The 26,440-nt window shown below is 46.3% G+C and overlaps 1 protein-coding gene across 1 annotated transcript in view; it reads left to right on the top strand.

The window, feature by feature from the left end:
• MAP2K5 (mitogen-activated protein kinase kinase 5) overlaps nucleotides 1-26,440 on the top strand; it is a 330,503-nt gene that overhangs the window by 300,371 nt on the left and 3,692 nt on the right. The window contains exons 20-21 of the mRNA XM_077469109.1: nucleotides 10,645-10,706; nucleotides 14,102-14,147. Coding sequence (XP_077325235.1) covers nucleotides 10,645-10,706; nucleotides 14,102-14,147 — 108 coding nt within the window. The remainder of the gene's footprint in view (nucleotides 1-10,644; nucleotides 10,707-14,101; nucleotides 14,148-26,440) is intronic.

Raw genomic sequence — 26,440 nt, 5'->3', positions numbered from 1 at the left:
TTCCAAAAACAACACATTGTCTTAAAAAAGTTTTTCCATGTTTAAAGATCACTAATCTCTGTTCAAGCCTTAGGCTGGCCATACATTGTACAATTTTCTTTTGTAGATTTCCTTTAGATTTACCAAAACCGTATAACATGAGGTCAAGTCTAAACACTTTCAATTTGTGTGCAATCAGGCAGGCCCTTCTACTACGCAGTTGAAGGTAAATCTAAAGGAAATTGAATAAGAAAATTGTATGGTGTATGGCCAGCTTTACAGCTGTCAAACCCCCCCCCACCCCCCCCAAAAAAACAGGCAGTCTGCCAAGTTTTACAACATTCCTCAGCCCTGAGCTAACTATAAACATTGTAACGTTTCGTTCTTCAGAGCAAAGGAATGAACTTTGGTCTGTAAATGAGGGAAGTTTAACCACTTAAAGGGGTTGTAAACCTTCAAGGTTTTTGACCTCAATGCATTGAGGTGAAAAACTTCCTGTAATGCTGCAGACCCCCCCCCCCCCACCCCCCCCCGAGCCTCCGTTTTACTTACCTGTACCCCCTTTATCTTGTCCCAGGGATGAGCACACCAGCAAAAGCCGGTGTCTCGGGTCCTGATTGAATGGATTGATAGCAGTGCAGCCATTGGCTCCTGCTGCTGTCAATCAAATCCAATGACATGGGCACCAGGGGGTGGGGCCGAGTCTTACATTCAGCTTCTATGGACACCAAAGGAATGACTCGGGAGCAGGCCCGCAAGGTATCCCCCTGGGAGAGCGCTTCTCCTAGGGGGTTATCTAATTCGGGGAGGAGCCGCAAAAGCCACCGAGGGACCCCAGAAGAGGATGTTCGGGGCCACTCTGTGCAAAACGAGCTGCATAGTGGAGGTAAGTATAACATGTTTGTTATTTTAAAAAACGATCCTTTAGTATCACTTTAACAAAGCATTTTCCCGATTCTATGCAGAGAGTTCTCTGCTCAAGCCTGACAGCTGTCAACCCCCCCCCCCCCCCCCAAAAAAAACAGGCAGTCTGCCAAGTTTCACAAAATTTTGCAGCCCTAAGATAACTATAAACATTGTAACATTTTGTTCTTTAGATCAAAGGAATGAACTTTGGTCTGTAAATGAGGGAAGTTTGACCACTTAAAAACTAAATATTTTTCTGGCATTTGTTGGTTTCAAGTTAAAATCAGTATTGTTTGCTCAAAAATTACTTAGAACCCCCAAACATTTTTATATAATTTTTTTTTTTTTTTTTTTTTTTAGCAGAGACCCTGCAGAATAAAATGCAGGTTGTTGCAAATATTTTATGTTGCACTGTATTTGTGCAGTGGTCTTTTAAACGCAATGTTTTTGGAAAAAAATACATTTTCTTATTTTATTTTTTTTTTCAAGGACTTTATTACGTTTTTAAGCAAATACAAAGGCATTAAAGCGGACCTTTTTTTTTTTTTTTTTTTTTTTTTTTTTCAATCTTTCTATCCATTAAATCTTCTTCCCTTGTTGTTTTAAGTTTGGATAGTAAAACATTTTTTTTTCCCTCACAAATGAGTTGAGGCAAACATAACTGCTAAAACCAACTGATTTTAGTTCTTTCTGTGATTTTTATGTTTTGTTTTTGTTTGTTTGACATAAGAAGAAAGCCTAAAACTAGACATAATGCCTATACTTTAACTACACCAACAAATTGGCTGATATGTATGTGAGACAAGCTCTCTACCGAGCTGCAACCCCTTTTCGTTGCTTTCCTCTGTTTATATAGCGGCTGTGCCTGCAACACTCTGATTTTTTTCTTGTGTATCTTTTATAAATAAAAATACTTTTGATTTAAAAAAAAAAAAATTCTGCCAGTAAATCCCTTATACAGCCCACTTCCTGTTTCTTGTCCGGTCATTAGCCTAGGCTGATGACATCATACACAGCTCTCTCTCTCTCTCACTCTTGTAAGATTTTTCCCAGGAAGGGAGTGGAGGTAAGAGTCATAAGACGGCCAATGAGAGCTGCAGAGCTGGAGGTGTGTGTGAATCCAGGAAGTGAACAAGGCAGCAGCTTCAGCTGCCAACAGTTTAAAACGGGTATGGGAAGGAGATCAGCAGCAATTATCAAAAGTAACGTACCATCATCCCTCTCGCAGCTCCTTGCCACATCTGATAACCCCCAAGGAGAAGCTCTCTCCTGAGGGGGTTACCTTGAGGGCACACTCCTGAGCAGGGGCGGACTGACCATTGTGCCACTCGGGCACTGCCCGAGGGCCCCATGCCACTAGGGGGCCCCATCAGGGTTGCCAGCCTCAGTAAAACCAGGGACAGTATGTAAAAATTTGTGTTTTTTTTTTTTACATCTGCCTCTGAAATGTCCCTTAGTGACGTCCTTTTGGTCTAAAAATCCTGAGATTATGAGATTATAGCTGCCCCGCCTCTCCAGTACCTTCTCAGCCAATAGAAACATGTCTGTGTGTATACTGTGTGATTGTATACTGTGTGTGTGTGTTTGTGTCTACTGTGTGGCCCCATAATCATTGATTGCCTGGGGGCCCCATAATCTACTATTGCCCGGGGGCCCCATGAGTTGTCAGTCCGCCCCTGCTCCCGAGTCCAGCATTCGGCGTCCATAGTCACCGAATGTTTGACTCGGCCCCTGGCGCCGCGTCATTGGATTTGATTGACAGCAGCGGGAGCCAATGGCTGCGCTGCTATCATTCTATCCAGTCAAGAGCCGAGAACCCCCGGGTAGAGAGACAGCGCATCCCCGCCGGGTTGAGTTCAAGGGCTTAGGTAAGTAAAACGGGGGGGGGGGGGGGCGGTCACTGTCAGGTGTTTTTTTTTACCTTAACCCTATTTTTCCAGCTACAAGAACAAGCTCAGATCGGGTCCTCATTGGATAGATTGATAGCAGCGGGAGCCATTGGCTCTTGCTGCTGTCAATCAAATCCAGTGACGCGGTGGGCGGGGCCGAGTCCTGCTGTCTGTGTCAATGGACGCTTTCCATGGGGGCACTCGAGAAGAGGAGGCGGCAGAAGCGCTGCTGGGGGACCCCAAAAGAGGAGGATTGGGGCCGCTCTGTGCAAAACCCTTGCACAGAGCAGGTAAGTATGACATGTTTGTTATTTAAGCAAACAAGTGTTATTATAGGAGTTTTCTATATCTGATGTTGTAATGAAGAAGAAAGACATAGGAATGTGTTAACCCCTTCCCGACCGCCTCACACAGATATACTGCGGCAGAAGGGCACGTACAGGCAGATTAACGTACTTGTACGTTGCCCTTTAAGAGGCGGCTTGCGGGCCCTGTAATCGGGGGCGCTGATCAGTGACGTTTCACACACAGCCCCTCCCCCCCACAGTTAGAATCACTCCCTAGGACACACTTAACCCCTACAGCGCCACCTAGTGGTTAACCCCTTCCCTGCCAGTCACATTTACACAGTAATCAATGCATTTTTAATCGCTGATCACTGATAGCTGCACAAATGTGAATGGTCCCAAAATCACGCCAAAAGTGTCCGATGTGTCCACCATAATGTTGCAGTCACTGTAAAATTCGCTGATCGCCGCCATTACTAGCAAAAAAAAAAATGATCAGGCGCACTGAGCATACCGCTGCTAACGGCGATATGCCATTAGTGGCGGCTCCCGTGCGCGGGAGTGACGTCATCGCTGCTCCGGCGCTGTGAGTGGCCGGAGCAGCGATACCCGGAAGAAGATGGGCGATCCGTGCTACAGGGGACAGCGGTGACATCGCTGGCTCCTGTGTCAGGTAAGTGACACATAACTGCGATGCATAGTGGCCCATTATGCTTTACCTTTGCAGGGAGACGAAGAGGAAGTAAACCCATCAGGGTTTACTTCCTCTTTAAGGGGTTAAACAGAGGAACATTTGTTCATCCCTTTGATCTGCAGATGAAGAAACAGAAAGATTCAAAAAGAAACAATGTTTCTTCATCAAGAAGAGAGGCTGAGCAGTGTTGTTAATAAACATTGGCGGCTGCTTTTTTTTTTTTTTTTTTGACTGCTCCAATTGCCTCTATGGCCCCCGAATGCTGGACTCGGGAGCGCGCCCGCAAGGTAACCCCCTTGGGGAAGCGCTTCCCCTTGGGCAGTGATGGCAAACCTTGGCACCCCAGATATTTTGGGACTACATTTCCCATGATGCTCATGCACTCTGCAGTGTAGTTGAGCATCATGGGAAATGTAGTTCCAAAACATCTGGGGTGCCAAGGTTCTCCATCACTGCCCTAGTTATCTGATGTGAGGAGGAGCTGCGAGAGCCACCGGGGGACCCCAGAAGAGTAGGTTCGGGGGCCACTCTGTGCAAAACAAGCTGCACAGTGGAGGTAAGTATATGTTTGTTATTTTAAATAAAAAAACAAACACTTACAATCACTTTAAAGTGGACCTTCCGCTCATCGGAACCCTCCCCCCCTCCGGCGCCACAATTAGCACCTTTCAGGGGGGAGGGGGGTGCAGGTACCTGTACAGTACAGGTATCTGCACCCACTTCCGGGATAGCTCTCTGCGGAAAGGGGCGTAGATTACGCCCCTTTCCGCAAGTGCCCGTCCCTTTCCGCAAGTGCCCCGCTGCCTGCTGGGAAACACACAGATCCCAGAGGCAGCGGGGACCGTCCTTATTGCGCAGCACGACTCGCGCATGCGCAGTAGGGAACCGAGAAATGAAGCCGAAAGGCTCCATTTCCTGATTCCCATACCCAAGATGGCGGCGGCAGGACCCGAGAGACGATCTAGAGATCGGCTTCGGGTGCCGACATCGCGGGCGCGCTGGACAGGTAAGTGTCACTATTTTAAAAGTCAGCAGCTGCAGTATTTGTAGCTGCTGGCTTTTAAAAAAATAAATAAAACGCGGAGTCCCGGCGGACTCCCGCTTTAAAAGGAAAAAAAATTAATAATTTCGACTTTAGAAAGACAAAAAAAAGCCAGAGAGGCAGAAGTGACATCAGACATTGCTTTGGTCCTCCAAGGGCATAGATCTGAGTGGGGGCATCTTGCAAAAAGTAACCAATCACATGAAAGGCAAATAAAAGACCCCCAATACCTGGAAAAACGTTATTGCGTGGTGCTTGTTCTAATATAAAGCATATTTACAACAACCTTGTCTGGAAAGAAATATGGAAGCCGCTGACTCATTTTTTTTGTGGTGCATGCTCCAGGACTATCACCTTTTCCTTCCATCATAAGCCCCGGTTCACCCTGATGTGACATGCACTCCGACTTTGAGAGCTCATGACGCATGACAAGTCGCACCCCATTAAGTGCAATGGAATCGTTCTAATAGGAGCGGCTTGAGTCGCTCCGACGTGGAAAAAGGTTCCTGCCAGGGCTGGTGCAAGGATTTTTGACACCCTAGGTGAAACCTCATTTTGCCGCCCCCATTGGCTCCACCCCTAACTCCACCCCTTTGCCCTGCCCATATGACGGGAGGTGGCACTATACAGGAAGCATCGGCTTTGCCTTCTCTATCGCTGGCTCCAGTGCTGCACTGCACCTCTAATTACACTACCGGTTGGACAGAGCAGCTGCTTGAGACTGAGTTAGTTACATGCTGCAGCCTGCAGAGCATGCAGATGCGGAGGGAAACCAGTGGCCAGGCGCCTCTAGGCAGCAGTGCGCCCTAGGCGGTTGCCTAGTTTGCCTAGGCCCAACTGCGGCACGACTTGCATTGACTTCTTTTAAAGAAGTCGTTTGCAAGTCGTGCCGGGATGTCGGCTTCAAAGTCGCAACAGTGTGAACCGGGCCTTACAGTGTCATCAAACCGGAGCAGCCATATGCTTTTCAAGTACACCTGGTACGCACATGCTTGCTTTGGGTCAGCAATCCACTAAAGAGTGATGTAAGAGTAATACTAAGGCCCAATTCACACGGTTCCCAATTTTTCATGGGAAAGTTCATGGGGGGGTATGGGCAATTCATGAAAATAGGTGAAGGCTGGAAGCCCCATTGGAAACCTCACAGCACCCATAGCTATTTGCATGTAATCAGCCCTGGATGCAGACTTTCCACCCCCACCTACACTATATTGTCAAAAGTATTGGGACACCTGCCTTTACATGTAAAATTCATAATTTTATTTTTTTTTTTTTTAATCGACAATTACATAGAACCCTCAAACATCATATATGTGTTTTTGTTTTTTTTAAGCAAAGAGAATACAATGGCGGTCATTGCAACTTTTTATCTCGCACGGCATTTGCGCAGCAATTTTCCTAAGGCCGCGTACACACGGGCGGATTGTCTGGCCTACTTAGTCCGTCATACAATCCGACGGACAGTCCGTCATACTTTCGAATGAACGGACTTGACCACACACGGATGCACAAACAGTCCGTCGAAAGCTTGCGCGATGACGTGTACAGCACGTACGACGGGACTAGAAATAGGAAGTCCAATACACAGCAATGCAACCTTCCGCCGTGTAAATCCTTTCTGAGCATGCGCCATTCTTAGTCCGTCGAACTAGCCTACTCACGAGCGGATTGTCCGCTGAAACCAAAGTACGACGGACAGAATTTCGAAAAAACCGAAATACTTAGTACGCTGGACTTCACGCTGAAAAAGTCCGCTGAAGCCCACACACGAGCGGACTGTCCACTGAAATGTGTTTCGGCGGACTAAGTAGGCCATACAGTCCGCTCGTGTGTACGCGGCCTAACACTTTTTTTTTTGAGAAAAAAAAAACATTTTAATGCGTTAAAAACATTTTTTTGCATAATGCGAAAGATGAAGTTACGCCGAGTAAATAGATACCTAACATGTCACGCTTCAAAATTGCACACGCTCGCGCAATGGAGCCAAACTTCGATACTTAAAAATCCCCATAGACGAAGCTTTAACATTTTTTACTGGTTACATATTTTGAGTTACAGAAGTCTAGTGCTACAATTATTGCTCTCGCTCTAACGTACGTGTGGCGATACCTGACATGTGTGGTTTGAACACCGTTTTCATATGTGGGCGGGACTTACGTATGCGTTTGCTTCTGCACACGAGCACATGGGGACGGGGGCACTTTCAATTTTTTATTTTTTTTGTTATTGTTAATTTTACTTTTCTTTTTTTTTATTTGACACTTTAAAAAAAAAATTGATCACTTTTATTCCTATTACAAGGAATGTAAACATCCCTTGTAATAGGAATATTGCACAATCGGTCCTCTTTACAGTGAGATATGGGATCAATAAGACCCACAGCTCACCTCAAGGCTGAAATCAAAAAATAATAATAAACGATCTCGGCTTCCCAGCCAAGGCGGCGCCATTCGTTTGAATGCAGAGGCCAGGCGTGACGTCACAACATCTTGCCCGGCCTCCAAACGATCATAGAGAAATCTCTATGGTCACCATCCGGGGCCGTCGGATCCTGTCTCCGACTCACTGATGGAATTGGTAGAAGCATCGGAGGGCGGCTGGAGGTCACCTCCCGTCACCCGTAAGCATGATCAAGCGGTGGAACAGCCGCTCTGATCTTTCTTATGGTGCAGGGAATCGCCGGCTGAAAAAGCCAATATCTGAATGATGCCTGTAGCTGCACCCATCATTCAGCTATACCCGCTCAAAGTCAAGGATGTCCTGGGATGTACCTTGGGTGGGAAGTGGTTAATGGCATTCCAGTCTTAGTCCATAGGGTTCAATATTAAGTTGCCCCCCCCCCTCCTTTGCAGCTATAACATCTTCAACTCTTCTGGGAAGGCCGTCCACAAGGTTTAGGAGTGTGTCTATGAGAATGTTTGACCATTCTTCCAGAAGCGCATTTGTGAGGTCAGGCAATGAGGTTGGACAAGAAGGCCTGGCTCACAGTTCCATTCTAATTCATCCTAAAGGTGTTCTATGGGGTTAAAGTCAGGACTCTATGCAGGCCAGTCACATTCCTCCAACCCCAAACTTGCTCACCCATGTCTTTATGGACCTTGCTTTGTGCACCTATAACTGGCCTTCACAGCAGGGAGCACAAGGGAGGGCAACCCATGAAAGACAAAACCAGAGAAAATCCCAGCTCAACTCACCAAACAGTCTGCTTACCAACCGAATGAACCTGTCCAACAGTATGCCGCCCGCCCTGTTGGACATTGTGGGGATATGTTCTGTGGATACATTCAAATACAGGCTGCTCTTTCAAACATGACCTTATCTACATAAAGTGCACAAAGTCCATCAATTAGAATAAAAGTGAAAAAAAAAAGGAAGAAATGATAGTCCAAAATTCAAGCTATGAATCCATAAAGGGAACTTGAAAATTTGTCAATCCAATTTACATTGGTGCAAACACCCAGTGCTCACCACAGGATAAAGAGGGCAAAATATATCTGCTTATCAGATATTAAGACCTCCCAAGGTCTATATGTGCATCAGTGCACATTCACCCCTCACTACAGGTATAACCGCCTTAGTAGTTTAGCCTATATGATTGTATTGCAAAGATATGTCCCCCACAGCTATTATTAACTCCAGAGTCCGATCACACGGTAAAACATATGGAAGAGGAAGATAGACTCATTGCGCAACATTTGTTAAAAGCACACAAACGTTTATTAAAGGCTCTACTTACAGCAGAAATGATAAAATTTGTCTTAAATGGAAACACCATGGGTGCTCCATGGGTGCTCTGATGTCACTGCTGCTCCGTGCCTAGCCTGACGTACGTTTCGTCCAATGGGACTTCTTCTGTGTGGCAGTAAGGCAGCATGTTCTGTGGATATTTAAACAGATTGTTCCCGTCCCTTATCCTCAAACACTTGTTTTGAGAAACCTATTCTATTGTAATACTGGATCTGGAATCCTGCTGTTTTTGTGGTTTTACCCTGATGATCCCACCAAGGTAATTGTCATCTATCGTGTATTTGGGTCTCTTGGATATCATTATTATTTGTCAACGGTGGTCCATGTAAATCAGGAACATCAACCTTTTTATAATTATCTTCTCAATATGGCTCCATCAATGGGCAATTATCCCTTCTATGACACACTAATGCTCCACAAAGCAGTCCAATAGTGCTCTCATCTCTCACCACAATCTGGTCCACATTCAGGTGATACTGTGTACAGGTGTCACGAGGGACACGTACCTGATGTGAGACTGAAGTAGTGGGGAGGCCTCTCTTGCACCTCGGGTCCTTAAAGCCTCTGGAGATGGGGACAGAGACTTGGTGGGGACACCGAGTGGCAGAGGTGCCAAGGGTGTGGAGCAAGGCCGTCTTTAATATTGATTGGACCCTGGGCAAAAATTTTCTTGGGCCCCCCCATGCAATTTCACTCTCCACCTGCGCTGAGACATACAATAAATAGCAGCTAGACTTAAAATCAGTTCACTGTATCAGATCAGGCAGCAATTGCGACAGCATATCATTACTACTTAATGACTGGTTGCTAGAGGTTACAGCACACATTGCGGCTCACTGATTAGTTGCTAGAGGTTACAGCAAATGATTTCTGCTTGTTAATTGGTTTCTAGAGATTACTGTACAGTAATACTGCTCACTGATTGGTTGCTAGAAGTTACAGCACATCATCTCCTCACTGCAGGGGAGCATGAATTACATATGAATGCCACCTTTATTTACATATTAATGCTGCTGGCCGCAGCTACAGTATTTACTTAGTAATGCCGCCGCTATTTACATATGAATGACGGTTATTTACATGTAAACACAGGGTCTGCAGGTGAGTCATCTGTACACAACAATAAGGCAGAGCTGGGCAGCATTAGTACCAGCACTTCACACTGAGATATTGGGACAAAGCACAGGACTAAAACTTCAAGAGACAAGGGAATTTAAACTGGGATAGTTGGCAAGTATGAGGCAGCTGCTTTGGACCCCACAACAATGACAGGGCCCAGGGCAGCTGCCCCTTTTGCCCTGCCTTAAAGACGGCCCTGGTGTGGAGCACCGTGCAAGCCTCAGCCCAGGATCCGAGCCGAGGCCAAGTCCAGTTAGGTAACGAAACATAAAAGGGTTAATCAGAAGAATGGTCGAGATCCAAGCCGGGGTCGGTTCCAATCTGGCAGCTGAGTACAAAAGGGGCAAAGAAGTAGAATGGTTAAGGTACAAATCCGAGGTCAAAGACAAGCAGCAATCAATTTACAGGTCACAACAGGTTCAGACAGATCACACCCTAGCACAGGAACAAGGGGGGACTGAAGATAATCCAGCAATTTGGCAATGTCTGGGCTGGGCTTATATAGGGAAGTTTGAGGTCACTTCCTGCGCGCCTCCTGGGGATTTTCCCGCCTTTTTCCATCAGGTTGAGGTCACGTCCTGGGCATTTTCCTGCCCTTTTCCATCAAGTCTTCTGCACGAGTGCGGGTTGGCACCCTGGACTCTTACAACAGGGCTTCATGAGGTCCCGAAGAAGCCATAATCCTGGTGAAACATGTAGAGCAGAAACCTCTGTGTATACACGATGACCATATGAAATTGCCACCTTTTTATTTTATACAGTACCGGATTTTACCTTTTTCGAAATTTGTACAATAAAATTTGATATTTGATATTATTACATAGTTGCAATTTGTCTTCAGCACCTTATAAAAAAAATCACCTTTTTTTTCCCCCTACTATATGATTGTTTGATTAGTTTGGCATGTGGTGCTTTCATTCTTGCACCTTTAGACAACTTTCTTTCAATCTTGTTCACACATTGTTCTTCTTGATGTTACAGGATTCTCCCGTACTTCCAGTTGGCGAATTCTCCGAGTCATTTGTACATTTCATCACTCAATGGTAAGGATTTTGTAATTCCGCTGAGTTTTAGTCATTACGTCTATTATACATGAAATCAGGAAGCATCGGGGGCAAGCTGTCCGTGTATTGCCCTAATCGGGGACATTTCAGAATGGCTTCTCCCCCCCCGGTGAATACTGCCCTATTAAACAGCAACAACCCAATTGCCAGCAATATTGGGAGCAGGCGAGCAGAGTCTGTGGCTCATAAAAGGCCTTATTGTGCATTGCTGTGCATTTCCCAGAGGACAGAAATTAGTAATCCGTAAAGAACAGATCATTTTCTATCGCCATCCATTTTTTGGGCACTTTAACACTTTATCTAGTCTTGCAAGCTGTTGCTGAGCTCATGTAACTTTCAGTAAATCGGAGTAAGTCATAGAAAGCGTGTTAGGAATCCTCTCCTTAGTGCACCGTTCTAAAGATAAGTGGTGTTGGTAACGTATGACAGTAGGAGGGGCCTTAAACTTGAGCCTATTCACTCTGTACATGGTAACATTTGCAATGGTCGTTGTACCCAAATAATATTCTTTCATTACTGTACCAGTTAGCAGAGGTCTAACAGACATATACAGTATAAAGCTCAGTACAGTCCTTTGTAAACGATGTAACTCTTTCATTACATATGTTTTTCTGTACACGACCTTCCTAAAGGAGAACATTAACATAGTCACTGACTGCTGAGCAACCAGCAGTTGTTTTACAATATAACATAAAGAGGGCAGTGGCCAGGAGTATGAAATACACAGCATAGTGTATATAGATCAGGGGTAAGGGGTGTGTAATGCACACAGTGCAGGGGTCAGGATTGTACAATGCACAGAGTGCAAGGGTCAGGAGTGTGCCATGCACAGAGTGCAATGGCCAGGAGTGTGCAATGCACAGAGTGCATAGGGTCGGGAGTGTGCAATTCACAGAGTGCAGAGGGTCGGGAGTGTGCAATTCATAGAGTGCAGGGGGTCGGAAGCATGAAATGCACAGAGTGCAGGGGGTCGGGAGCGTGCAATGCACAGAGTGCAGGGGGTCGGGAGCGTGCAATGCACAGAGTGCAGGGGGTCGGGAGCGTGCAATGCACAGAGTGCAGGGGGTCGGGAGCGTGCAATGCACAGAGTGCAGGGGGTCGGGAGCGTGCAATGCACAGAGTGCAGGGGATCTGGAGCGTGCAATGCACAGAGTGCAGGGGATCTGGAGCGTGCAATGCACAGAGTGCAGGGGATCTGGAGCGTGCAATGCACAGAGTGCAGGGGATCTGGAGCGTGCAATGCACAGAGTGCAGGGGATCTGGAGCGTGCAATGCACAGAGTGCAGGGGATCTGGAGCGTGCAATGCACAGAGTGCAGGGGATCTGGATCGTGCAATGCACAGAGTGCAGGGGATCAGGAGCGTGCAATGCACAGAGTGCAGGGGGTCAGGAGCGTGCAATGCACAGAGTGCAGGGGGTCAGGAGCATGCAATGCACAGAGTGCAGGGGGTCAGGAGCGTGCAATGCACAGAGTGCAAGGGGTCAGGAGCGTGCAATGCACAGACTGCACAGGGGTCAGGAGCTTGCAATGCACAGGCTGCGCAGGGGTCAGGAGCCTGCAATGCACAGTGTGCAGGGGTCAGGAGTATGCAGAACCCACAGTGTGCAGGGGTCAGGAGCATTAACTGTTAAGAGTGCTGGGGTCAGGAGTGCCGCACCAGTACAGATCTTCTCGGGCTTAGTACAGACCACAATTCCCCCTCCCCTTTAGTATAAGTAGCTCCCCGCTGCTCCCTAATACAGCTTCCTCAGCACAGACCTCCATAGTACAGTACAAGCCTCCCTCCCCAGTACAGGTCTTCTTCCCCCTAATACAGATCCCCACCAATGATACACTCATCAGTCAAATCAGGCAGTTCGGAGTGAGGGGATGTCCACCCCCGGCTGCATTGTGTGACCAGAGCCAAGGAGAGGAACAGGAAATCTCCCCTTGCTCTGAACTTCAGCTGCTTTTCAGACCTGCAGGAGCAATGACTGAAGTATGCAGCTGCATCATGGATGCTCTGGGAAGTGGGATCCCCTTATCCCTCCTTTTATCTACCCTCCAGTAGATGTAGGCCAGTGACCAGTTTTGGCCATTACTGCTGTAAGTTGTTATATGTAGGGAAACAAAGTTTTTGTTAGTCTTAAAGTGGTTGTAAACCCTTGCAAACCACTTTGACCTGCAGGTAAGCCTAGATTAAGGCTTACCTGTAGGTCTAAAGCCCCATACACACGGTCGGACTTGTACAAACTTTTCCGTGGACTTTTGTACAAAGTGTGTTGTCCACAAGTTTGTATTGCATACACACGGTCGGACTTTTTGACAACAAACACGAACGTGGTGACGTCACAACGTACTGACGCCGCTTCAAAAGAGGACGTTCAATGACTCCAGCGCCACCTTTGGTCAACTTCTGTATTGTAGTCTGATCGTTTGCAATGGTTCTGAGCATGCGTGTTTGTACCTTGTACAAAAGTCCGATGCTTTTGCATACACACGGTAGGACTTTGCTCCATCGGACTTCTGTTGTCAAAAAGTTTGTCCGTTCGCAGAGCCAACAAAAGTCCGATGAAAACAGAAAAAGTTTGTCCGATGGAGCGTACACACAGTCGGATGTTGCTCCAAAACAGCTAATTTGCATGTTTGTTGTCAAAAAGTCCGACCGTGTGTACGGGCCTTTAGAAATATCTCCTAAACCTATACAGTTTAGGAGATATATGCCCGAAGACAGGCACCGCTGTCTACGGCGCATGCACCGTAGACAGCGGCGCGCAGGCGCTCTGAGCGCGGCATCGTCAATGACGAAGATGCCACGCGTGTCGGCTCCCGCGCGAATGCGCAGGAGTGACGTCTTCGCCGAATGACCCCACCGAGAAGATGGATGCGCCGGACTACAGGGGACAGCGGTGACTTCGCTGGCTCCTGTGTCAGATAAGTGACACATAATGGATACATAGTAGTCCATTATGCTTTGCCTTTGCAGGGAATCAAAGAGGAAGTAACACCCATCAGAGTTTACTTCCTCTTTAAATATAGTTGAATATGTATATTATATACACTATGGGGGTTATTTATGAAAGGCAAATCCACTTTGCACTACAAGTGCACTTGGAAGTGCAGTCGCTGTAAATCTGAGGGGTAGATCTCAAATGAGGGGAAGCTCTGCTGGTTTTATCATCCAATCAAGTGCAAGCTACAATGCTGTTTTTTATTTTCCTTGAATGTCCCGCTCGGATCTACAGCGACTTTACTTCCAAGTGCATTTTCAGTGCAAAGTGGATTTGTGTTTTCGTAAATAAACCCCCAGTGTGTGTCTCTAATGCTTCCTCTATGGTTGTGTTTGGAATGTAAGCTAGAATCCACATAATCCTCTTATTTCTTTATTATACAGCATGAGAAAACAGCCGAAAGAGAGGCCAGCGCCAGAAGAACTAATGGTAAGGATTTGTTGTGAAAAGTCAAGTTGATACTTAATTTTTAAGCTCTTATTTTTTTTTTGGATCCGCATTGGTGCAAAAACCTAAAAATGGAAAAACGCAGTGAACAAAAAAAACTTACACTAAAAAGTGCACTTAAGGTTGTGCTTTGTCCACACCCCAAAGGGGTAGGACCTCTCCCTGACCCCCCCCCCCCTTCCCCGGGCGCAAGGCTCCTGACAGGAACAAAGGGTTCGACATGGTCCACCTAGCCAGAAGGCCTGATGGACCTCTCTCTTCGTATCGAGCCAAAGCCAACCACCGAGTACTAGGTTGAGGGGCTATCCCAAAGAGAGACCCTCCCAGGGTCAGAGGAGGCAGGAAGGTGCCTGTCGGCCCCACATCCTTCCCCTAGACGTCAGGGCAAGCCCGACGACTCACACCCTCCATCTTAGTGAGAAAAAAAAACACACAGAAGTGAAAGAGTAACAAACAGTGGAGAAAAAAAAAATGTGCACTGGCTGGGCCCTGAGGCCTGGAAGACAAAAATCGCCTCAGGCCAAACCAAAAGGCCCAGTCCTAAAAGCTTTAGTGCTGTGACCTTGTGCAGTTTCATACTGTGGGGTCCCACACCCAAGTGTTACTAGAAGCACTCCTAGGGCGTGGGGCACAGACATCGTGGACTCTCTGCCTTCCCAGCCAATGGCCAAACAATGTAGATCCACTCAAATCAGGAGGAACTGGGCCCATTCCCGGGGGGAATTACTCCCGTGACCGACAGCCTTAGGGTGCCCTGGTTTCTGTCCCAGCCTGTCATAGCATTCAGAGTCTCCATCACTCCAGCAGGGATACATAGCCAGCCATTCTAGCTCCTGGTCAAGCCAGAATGGTGGCACAGCAACCCTATTGGACACTGATAAGAATAGATACTACACTTGATCTTCGCCAAAAGGGCAAAAAGCTAAAATTTATTTGTAAGCTCTTATGTTAGTAAGGCAGGCCATGGACGGAGCCTATCTCTTTCCTGCAACCAACCGGGGGGGGGGGGGGGTGCCTTCCCTGGCGGGACTACACAGTGATGATTGCTAGCGGCTATAACAGCTAGCTATAACCGCATGTCAAATCCAGCAGGCTGGTTGTACCCAAGTTGATAGTTCGATCAACTTGGGTATCGGCCTGCCCATACACGGTTCGAATCATCTATGGCTGGCTTAATTGTGTTGAGCAAGTAGCCAGTTAGAGGTTTGCTTTGGGATCTTATATCTTCTTGGTAGACATGCCATCGTCTATGGGGTTGGGGATTGGGCTTGACCCCTTAGTTCCAGTAAAGGGAATTCTTAAGGCACCAGCATACCATCGTCTATGGCCGGATTAATTGTGTTGAGCAAGTAGCTAGTTAAAGGTTTGCTTTGGAATCTCATATCTTCTTGGTAGACACACCATTGTGTATGGGGTTGGGGATTGGGCTTGTCCCCTTAGTTCCAGTAAATGGAACTCTTATGCTGCGTACACACGACCGGACTTAGGTCCGACAGACTTTCCACGGAGTTCTGACAGAGTTCTGACAGAGTTCTGATGGACTTTCCGAATGAACGGACTTGGCCACACACAATCACACCAAAGTCCGATGGATTCGAACGTGATGACGTATGACTGGACTAGAATAAGGAAGTTCATAGCCAGTAGCCAATAGCTGCCCTCGTGTCGGTTTTTGTCCGTCGGACTAGCACACACACGAGCGGATTTCTCAGTAGGAACTGGGTCCGGCGGAAGTTCTGTCGGAAAAATTTGAAACATGTTCCATTTCTAAAGTCTGTCAGACTTTTGCAAATCAAAAGTCCGCTGCAGCCCACACATGATCGAATGGTCTGCCGGAATCATTCCGTCAGACTTTTGATGTTGAAAAGTCTGGTCGTGTGTACACGGCTTTAGGCCACCACCATACCATCATCTATGGACGGCTTAATTGTGTTGAGCAAGTAGCCAGTTAAAGGTTTGCTTTGGAATCTCCTATCTTCATGGTAGACATGCCATCGTCTATGGGGTTGGGGATTGGGCTTGACCCCTCAGTTCCAGTAAAGGGAATTCTTAAGGCACCAGCATACCATTGCCTATGGCCGGCTTAATCGTGTTGAGCAAGTAGCCAGTTAAAGGTTTGCTTTGGAATCTCCTATCTTCTTGGTAGACATGCCATCGTCTACTGAGTTCAGGATTGGGCTTGACCCCTTAGTTCCAGTGAAGGGAACTCTTAAGGCACCAGTATACCATCGTCTATGGCCGGCTTAATTGTGTTGAGCAAGTAGCCAGTTAGAGGTTTGCTTTGGGATCTCATATCTTCTTGGTAGACATGCCATCGTCTATGGCATGGGTCTTCAAACTATGGCCCTCCAGTTGTTCAGGAACTACAATTCCCATCATGCCTAGTCATGTCTGTGATTGTCAGAGTTTTACAATGCCTCATGGGATGTGTAGTTTCACAACAACTGGAGGGCCGTAGTTTGAGGATCCCTGGTCTATGGGGTTGGGGATTGGGCTTGACCCCTTAGTTCCAGTAAAGGGAATTCTTAAGGCACCAGCATACCATCGTCTATGGCCGGCTTAATTGTGTTGAGCAAGTAGCCAGTTAAAGACTTGCTTTGGAATCTCATATCTTATTGGTAGACATGCCATCTTTTTTTTCCATTAGCATTGTCTCTACAGCTTTGTTTGTTTTTTCCTTGCAAAGTCAGCATTGTAGTTGTAGAAGCTTTCATAACTGGGTTAATCACATTTCTGTCTGAAAGTGATGATCTAAGATCTGGCTCTTTGTTGTCTTCATTGTGCTTGTGGCCAACACGCCCGTTGGCCAAGCACTCCTGTGCTCAGTACTACGGATTTGGCCCCTTGCAAAATTCTTCATTGCTACTATTAAACTCCTGTCTTTCGCTGTCTACACCGCTGGTCTTGCGCTTACACAGCCAACTTCTACCTTTCTCTTTGTTGATTTCTAGGGAAGCAGAAATGATTGAGACTTTTAGCACCTTCCACCTTCAATTCCTTGGTGACAGGTGGGCTCAGCTGTGACATGCAATCTGGCCCTGCCGTCAATTTGTGAGACCTGCTGAGGGATCTGTTGGTGAAGGAGTGTGATTGAGATAAGGAGGCAGTAATTGCAGAATCTTGTACTGTATCTGTGTTTGGCTTCACGCTAAACGCTCGGAGGTCCTGGCCGAGTCACCCAAAAGGGAATCCACTTTAACATTTGACTGCTCTTAGCAGTGATATTATTACTCTTTCGCAGAAAACCCAAACAGAATCGGGACTGGTGCCTACAGACATCACAGAATTTTTACCTGCCTCAGACTTTTTCAGCCGGATACGGTTGCATTTATTTATACACTATATTACCAAAAGTATCGGGACGCCTTCCTTTACATGAACGTTAATGGCATCCATGTCTTAGTCTGTAGGGTCCAATATTGAGTTGGCCCCACCCTTTTCAGCTTCAACTCTTCTTTGATGGCCATCCACAAGGTTTAGGAGATGTGTCTATGGGAATGTTTGACCATTCTTCCAGAAGCACATTTGTGAGGTCAGGCACTGGTGTTGGACAAGAAGGCCTGGCTCGCAGTCTCCTCTCTAATTCATCCCAAAGGTGTTCTATCTGGGTTGAGGTCAGGACTCTGTACAGGCCAGTCAAGTTCCTCCAACCCAAACTCGCTCATCCCTGTTTTTATGGACCTTGCTCTGTGCACTGGTGCAAATCATTTGGTGGAGGGGGGATTATGGTGTGGGGGTGTTTTTCAGGGGTTGGGCTTGGCCCCTTAGTTCCAGTGAAGGGAACTCTTAAGGCATCAGCATACCTAGACGTTTTGGACGATTTCATGCTCCCAACTTTGTGGCAACAGTTTGGGGATGGCCCCTTTCTGTTATTATTATTATACAGGGTTTATATAGCGCCAACAGTTTACGCAGCGCTTTACAATATAAAAATGAGACAATACAGTTATAATACAATAAAATACAAGAGGATTAACAGGGCCCTGCTCAGAAGAGCTTACAATCTAATAGGGTGGGGCAGGTGGTACAAAAGGTTGTAAGTGTGGGGAATGAGCTGATGGAAGTGATAGAAGATTAGTTGGAGGCGTGATAGGCTGAAGGGATGAGTTTTCAGGGATCGCCTCAAAGTAGTAGGAGTAGGGGATAGCTGGACCGGTGGAGGTAGCGAGTTCCAGAGGATGGGAGAGGCTCTGGAGAAATCCTGGAGACGAGTATGGGAGGAGGAGACGAGAGAGCTTGAGAGTAGGAGGTCTTGAGAAGAGAGGAAAACATGTTCCAACATGACTGCACACCAGTTCACAAAGCAAGGTCCATAAAGACATGGATGAGCGAGTTTGGGGTGGAGTCAGTTTAAAGCAATCTGTCAAGTAAAAAAAAATGTTTTTTTTATTAAATGTTTCTCTGTTTAACCTCTTATTAACCCTTAATTTACTATGATCAGCCTTAATTAACTCCTTAATCTCTTTCTCCATTTAAATATTATTTTCCTGCTTTTTTTTTTTTTTTTTTGTTCACTTCTATTTTATACCTATTGATAATTGAAACTTCTTTTTTTTTTTCTTCGCTTTGTTTCGTTAATATTTTTATACCTTTAACATATATTTACACGTTTCACATTGAAAAAAAGCTAAAAAGAAAATGTATTTCATTTGTAAATAAACGTTTCAGTTCTTTGTACCATCGCTGACAGCTGGTGGAGTGGCACTAGCACAACTGCCCCAAACCCCCCCCCCTCCCGTGGGGCACAACAATAACACCCCCAGCAAACCCCCCCCACACACACACACACGTGCGCTGTCCTTACCCTGGATGCGGGCGGTAAGAGCAGCGGTCGGATCTGATGCGGCCATCTTCTAGTCCTGTCTTAAATCGTGGCGGGCTCAGGGGAAAGCTGCTCCGGTGTCCTCTCCTCTCCGGTGCGTCTCCTCTCTGCTCCTCCCGGCGCTAGGCGTCCAATAGGATTGCATGATGTTTTGGCCAACTGGGAAAAAATGGGTTTCATACCTGCTTCCCGATTGGCCCGGGAGGAGAATCGGTGTTGCAACAGCAAATATCCATTCGCTGTTGCAACACACCTAAGTGGGTTTCCGGTCGCTTCCTCTGTGACCCGAGCCCACCCTATTTTGAATCCTATTAGAGCCTCTGGCTCTAATCAGGTGCTTCATAAAAGCAAACCATGGCCGCTGTAATTCATGCGCCCGGTGCCCTAAAAGGGGGCGGCCGTGGATAGATTTGTGCTATGCTATGCATGAATCTATCCACTGCATATATGGGGTGGCGAGGAGAGAGGGGGCGGCGCCGCTAATGAAGGGGCCGCCACTGGCTGAAATGTTGCGGTCGGTAATTGGTATTGGAGATTACTAAAACAAAAAAGTTTCTGTACTCGTAAAAAAAAAAATGACATTGGTGCATCCCTACCCAGAACTCTCTCTGCTGTATACTGCTGTATACTGTACCTTTATATGCTGTGATTATTTATACCCCGCTCCACAATTACCAGAAATTCATAGTCCTGGGCAAAGGGGGATTCTAATTCTGTAAACAGATTCTCTTCGAACAATTGGTGTTTTTTTGTTTTGTTTTTCCCCCAATAAATACGACCATTTGCTAATGGGACGTAATTTGCTTTTTATTTAGCCCTAATTGACCCCGGCATGTCAGGAGGTCTCCGATCGCACATGTAGATTTGGCAGAGTTCACTAACCACTTCTCATCTCTGGCAAGCGAATACAGTCCCGGGGTCAGCAAATGGCATTTTCAGAAAGCCTTTATTGAAATGCTGTGTGCATTAATCATCTCGCCGCCCCGCTCAACCAGGCCCACCTGACTGCTACAATCAGACACCGCGCTGCCCTTGGGACTCCATGCATATTCTTAATTGTTTCTAGGCCTTGATGGTCTTTTAATCCAAGATTAATTTATGCAATTTTAAATAACTCTTCTTATGATTAATAAGCTTGAAAATTAAAAGGAGTTGGAAGCAATTATAATAAGCGGTTGGTCATAACCTCATTAAGAAGAGGAGGAAGAGTGGTTACTTAAAATACACAGTCTGAAGTTTTTGAGAATTCTGCAGACGGAGACAATACTGCGACTGAAAAGGTCAGGAAATCCTTTCCGAGACGAGGTGATGGCTACATGACACCGATCCTTCATCTTCTATAAGAGAAAGTAACATCGCCGCTCTGTGTTGTACATACACAACGTGCAAACTCTGCATCACTGACACAGTAAGGGCCTTGTGTAGATGATGGGGTTGTCGTCAAATGCTGTCTCTTGCATTTGAACGCAGCTCCATTGCAGCGCAAAACTGGTCAAAAGGTTGTGTTTGACCTGTTCCGATCTCAATAGGGCAGTTCGGTTGGTTGCAGACTGGTCGGTAAGTTGAGCTGGGAATTTTCTTTGGTTTTGTTTGACATGCGTCGCCCCTTCCATGTACTGCTTGCTTCAAAGGCTAGTTATACAGTACTGTATTTATTGGCGTATAACAATCACTTTTTCACCATTAAAATCAGGTGCAAATAGCCCGTGCGTGTTATACGCCAATACTTCAATTTTACCTGCCTCAGAGGGGACAGGGAGGGAGGCGGGACAAACGTCAGATTACATACAGTGAGAATCTCCTGTTTATCTGGCAGCCTCTGTAATAGGAAGTCCCGTCTCCTGGGCCACCATTGGACCTCTGTTCTGTCTATCATAGGTGATTCTCACTGTATGTAATCTGTCAGCGCTAGTACCACCCACCCCCCCCCCCCCCCGCCTTTCCCCTGTAGACTGCAGATGGGCATCGATCAGGTTGCACTGATGGCAATGGCGAGGCTGCATTGATGTGAACTGATGAGGCTGCATTGATGGCACTGGTAAGGCTGCAAATGGGCATTGATGGCAATGATGAGGCTGCAGATGGGCGCTGACCCTTATTTTGCTTCAAAGTTCCTTATTTAAAGTGGTTGTAAACTAAATTTTTTTAACTTTTACCTACAGGAAAGCCTATAATAAGGCTCACCTGTAGGTAAAAAAAATATCTCCTAAACCTGTACGGTTTAGGAGATATTCCCCTCGGTATGCGCCGCTGACTGCAGCGGCGCATGCGCACAAGGGGATTCTCGGCCTGAAAATCCGGCAGTGGCCGACCGGCCGGAATGAAGTCTCCCGCGCGCATGCGCGGGAGTGACGTTATCGCGGCTCCGGCCACTCACAGCGCCGGAGCCGTGATACCCGGAAGAAACGCCGAGGGAGAATGTCAGCTCCCTCGGCGTGGATCGGGCCAGATGTCGGGGCCTCGTTCGAAGGTAAGTATTTCATAATGAGCTAGTATGCGGTGCATACTAGCTCATTATGCCTTTTGCTTTGCAGGTTTAAAAAAATAAATAAAAAATTTGCGGGTTTACTACCGCTTTAAAAGTTTTTTTCCTGAAACTTCCCTCTTAAAATGAATGTGTGTGTTATACGCCTGTGCGTGTTATATCCCGTTAAATACGGTATTTGCCCCCTTCCTGACCAGAGCACTTTTTGCGATTCGGCACTGCGTCGCTTTAACTGACAATTGCGCGGTCGTGCGGCGTGGCTCCCAAACAAAATTGACATCCTTTTTCCCCACAAATAGAGCTTTCTTTTGGTGGTATTTGATCGCCTATGCGTTTTTTTTTTTTGCGCTATAAACAGAAAAAGAGCGACAATTTTGAAAAAAACTGAATATTTTTTACTTTTTGCTATAATAAATATCCCCCAAAAAATATATTTAAAAAAATATTTTTTTCCTCAGTTTAGGCCAAATACGTATTCTTCTGCATATTTTTGGTTAAAAAAAAATGCAATAAGAGTATATTGATTGGTTTGCGCAAAAGTTATAGCGTCTACAAATTAGGGGATAGTTTTATGGCATTTTTATTATTATTATTTTTTTTTTTTGTAGTAATAGCGGTGATTTTTATCATGACTGCGACATTATGGTGGACACATCGGACACTTTTGACACTATTTTGGGACCATTGTCATTTATACAGCGATCAGTGCTATAAAAATGCATTGATTACTGTGTAAATGACACTGGCAGTGAAGGGGTTAACCACTAGGGAGCGATGAAGGGGTTATGTGTGTCTTAGGGAGTGATTCTAACTGTGGGGGGGGGGTGGGCTTCAACTCACATGACAGAGATCACTGCTCTCGATGACAGAGAGCAGTGATCTCTGTCATGACATTAGGCAGAATGGGGAAATGCCTTGTTTACATAGGCACTTCCCCGTTCTGAGGCTCCGTGACGCGATCTCCGGGAGACCAGTAAGCTGTACGTGGCGCGCGCCTACTAGCTCCAGGTCTTAAAGGGGACGTACAGGTATGCCCATTTGCCCACCGCTGTCATTGTGCCGACGTACATCAGCATGCGGCGGTGAGGAAGTAGTTAATCAGACAAGAATATTCAGTTGGCTGCAGGCTGGTCAGTAAGTTTAGCTAGGAATTGTCTTTGGTTTTGTTTGCCATATGTTGCCCTTCCTTGTGCTCCTTGCTGCAAATTCCAGTTATAGGTAGGGACAGTGGCCATTTGTTTGTACTGTCAAATATTAATAGAACCCGCTGTGTCCAAAGAAACACAAAGCAAATCAGGTCAAAAGCAGCCTCAGAACTGCTCTCCATACTAAGCTACTCAAGTAAATGATGAATCTGCTGACCTGCGTTTGATGTACATTTTTCCACGGACCGGGGTGGGTGGGCGTTGGGTGTTAGCACTTCAATAATCCCATCAGCTTGTTATTTGCCACTGTAGCCTGCTTGTCACTCGCCGCTGTAGTCTGCCACCAGATGCAGCTTGTCTTTTGCCACTGTAGTCTGCTCCCGGATGCAGCTTGTCACTTGCCGCTATAGCCTGCTTGTCACTCGCCGCTGTAGTCTGCCACCAGATGCAGCTTGTCACTTGCCGCTGTAGCCTGCCACGAGATGCAGCTTGTCATTTGCCGCTGTAGTCTGATCCCAGATGCAGCTTGTCACTTGGCGCTGTAGCCTGCCACGAGATGCAGCTTGCCACTGTAGCCTGCCACCAGATGCAGCTTGTCACTTGCCACTGTGGCCTGCCACCAGATGCAGCTTGTCACTTGCCACTGTAGCCTGCCAATAGATGCAGCTTGTCACTTGCCACTGAAGCCTACCACCAGATGCAACTTGTCACTTGCCACTGTAGCCTGCCACCAGATGCAGCTTGTCACTTGCCACTGTAGCCTGCCACCAGATGCAGCTTGTCACTTGCCACTGTGGCCTGCCACCAGATGCAGCTTGTCACTTGCCACTGTAGTCTGCCATTAGATGCAGCCTGCCACCAGATGCAGCTTGCCACTGTAGCCTGCCATCAGAGGCAGCTTGTCACTTGCCACTGTAGCCTGCCACCATATGCAGCTTGCCACTGTAGCCTACCATCAGATGTAGCTTTTCACTTGCCACTGGAGTCTGCCACGAGATGCAGCTTGTCACTTGCCACTGTAGCCTGCCACCAGATGCAGCTGTCGGGGCTTTCTCTGTGCAGTTTACTCAAGAAAGTAAAACCTCTATGGCTTAAATAGGAAGGACATTGGAGGAGCAAAGAGTTCAAGGTTCACCAGAAGCAAAAATACAAAGTCAGGTTTCCAAGGAATCAGGCAGGGAGCTGTCCAGCATCTAAGGGGGCACAGCAAGAGGAGCCAAGCCGACACTACTGGGGTCCAGTGTTCAGTTCCAGATCCTGAAAACAAAGTCATTCAGGAGCGCCACATGTTATCTCCAAGGTCACAAGAACACCAGGCATAGCAGTGAAAAACACTTTATTTATCCAAATAATTTGGTCAATATATTGCACATAAAAGGTTAAAACGTATTGCCAGCTTGGCAAACCGGAACAAAGTAAAACCTTGTCTCATGGTATGGGGAAATAATCCTGGATGTCACCTCTGTGACTGCTGAGAAGCAGAGGGAATTCCGGTGTCTGCCAGGGCTTGGACCGCAGATAACCGTTGAATGGAGGTGAGGCGGGTACTGACCCGGATGTGACCTCACAGGCTGGCAGAAACACTCCAAGAGAAAACCACTGGAAGGGCAAATCGCTGGATGGTCTGGCAGCAGTCAATCACAAGTAGTTGGAACAAGCATATTAAATAAGGGCATCAGCAAATACATCCCATTGGGTAATACATTTAAAAGAACGAACAAAAGTCCTGGATGCCTTACTCCAATTATAAAAAATCGCAATGCAAAATGCATAAGAAAAGCCATTCGTCGTGTCTACATGTTTTGGGCACGCCCCTTTGACAGGTCACGTGACGGGAACCAGCTTGGGAGCTTATATAGGAGATCGAGAAATTGGATCAACCCTTGACCCACCCACTAAATTTAACCCATTGTGACATGACTCCTATTAATAAAAAAAAGCTTAAGGAGACTAGAATAGAAGTCAATGATCATGTGGGTTACAATGTAAAGCAAACTCACGTCAAGTGAGGCCCACATATAGTGGCTTTCCCATCTGTAATTACATAATGTACTAATCACGTGACCCGAATCACGGATATAGGATGGTAGTTGAACCACAGTTGGTTGTAGGAAATTATCAATGTATTGGGATAAACCACTGATAAAACCATTTGTCCCCGCAACAATTGGCCTACCAGGGTGCTTACTGTAGACTTGTGTATCTTCGGTAAGTGATAGAAATATGGGTTGCTGCATTGGGGAGACAACAAAAATAGTTTCCACCAATTGTTTGAGGGATTGTTGGAAAACAGGAAGTGGATCTTTCCTCAACATATGACAAGTGTTGGGGTCCGATAACAACCTATAAGATTCCTTCAGATAATCTTTTTTTTATTCTGAATTACTAAACTACCCCCTTAATCAGCTTGTTTGATTACAATTTCTTGATTCTTCTTTAAGTTCCTCAAAGCTAGAAATTCAGCATGTGATAGATTGGGCTTCGTTCCGTGTGATTTGTTGTCACACAATTTCAGCAAGTCCCTATAGGTGACCTGATAGTAAGCTTCAAGATATGGGCCTTTCAACTGGGAAGGGAAAAAAGGTGGATTTAGGACAAAAATTTGTGTGTTCCACAGGAGGATCACACCAATTTTCTAAGAATTGAGTGTCAGGGTGGCCTTCGTCCCATAGGTCCATCAAGACCTGTACTGCATGAGATTCATCTATTGGTGAATTCAAAGGTCCATCAGTCACACTATCTCCATTGTAGTTCTTTGAACAAACTGAACTTATTTGCAGTGGTATGAGGGGCAAAATCCCTTTCACCAGTAAGGTCCACCACCAGCGCCACCCCTGGTCCATGGTTATCTGCTGTCCAAGCCCTGGCAATGCTTTTTAACCTTTTATGTGCAATATATTGACCATACCATTTGGATAAATAAACTGTTTTTTGCCAATATGCCTGACGTTCTTGTGACCTTGAAGATAATACATGGTGCTCATGAAGTACTTTGTTTTCAGGATCTGGAACTGAACACTCAGTCCCAATGGTGTCTCGCTATGCCACCTGAGATGCTGGACAGCTCCCTGCCTGATTCCTTGGAAACCTCACTTTGTATTTTGCTCCTGGTGAACCTTGAATTCTTTGCTCCTCCAATGACCTTCCTATTTAAGCCATGTCTCTGCAATTTCTGTTTGCTAGAATATTGTGCTCTCTCCAGATATCTTTACCTTTGCATATCTCCTGCTGTCCTTATCTTTGCTACCACTTGTTAGTGACCCTTGACTTCTTCATCGACTAAGCTACCTCTTCATCCCATCCAGCTACTACGCATTACTGGCCTTTTGGCTTGTTCATCAACTATTTGCTTCATCCAATGCCTGACCCCCGCTTGCTCTCTTCCTGCTGAGATAATCCAGGGGACCTGGCATTTGCACACATCAAAATCCATCTAAACCATCAGGAGCTCTGGTGAAGACCAGCTAGTGCTTAGGTGAGCCCACGTCATCTACTAGAGCAGTGCTCTTCAAACTGCAGCCCTTTGCTCGCCTTTATCTGAGGCATTATTCCTGCCACTGACACCAACAATGTGGCATAATTCCTGCTACTGACACCAACAATGAGGCTCTATTCCTTCTACTGACACCAACGATGGGCAAGCTGGCAATACTTTTTAACCTTTTATGTGCAATATATTGACCACGCCATTTGGATAAATAAACTGTGTTTTACCGTTATGCCTGGTTTTCTTGTGACCTTGGAGATAACATGTGGCACTCCTAAATTACTTTAATCTGTGGATTCCTCATACACGTTTATATGAGTAGTGAGCTGCCTGTTG

Source organism: Lithobates pipiens, unplaced genomic scaffold (assembly GCF_037356315.1).
Source record: "Lithobates pipiens isolate NorthernLeopardFrog02 unplaced genomic scaffold, aLitPip1_a1.2 Scaffold_8, whole genome shotgun sequence".
NCBI classification, from domain to species: domain Eukaryota; kingdom Metazoa; phylum Chordata; class Amphibia; order Anura; family Ranidae; genus Lithobates; species Lithobates pipiens.
The sequence above is the reverse complement of the archived record's forward strand: the minus strand, read 5'-3'. Positions and strand labels throughout refer to the sequence as shown.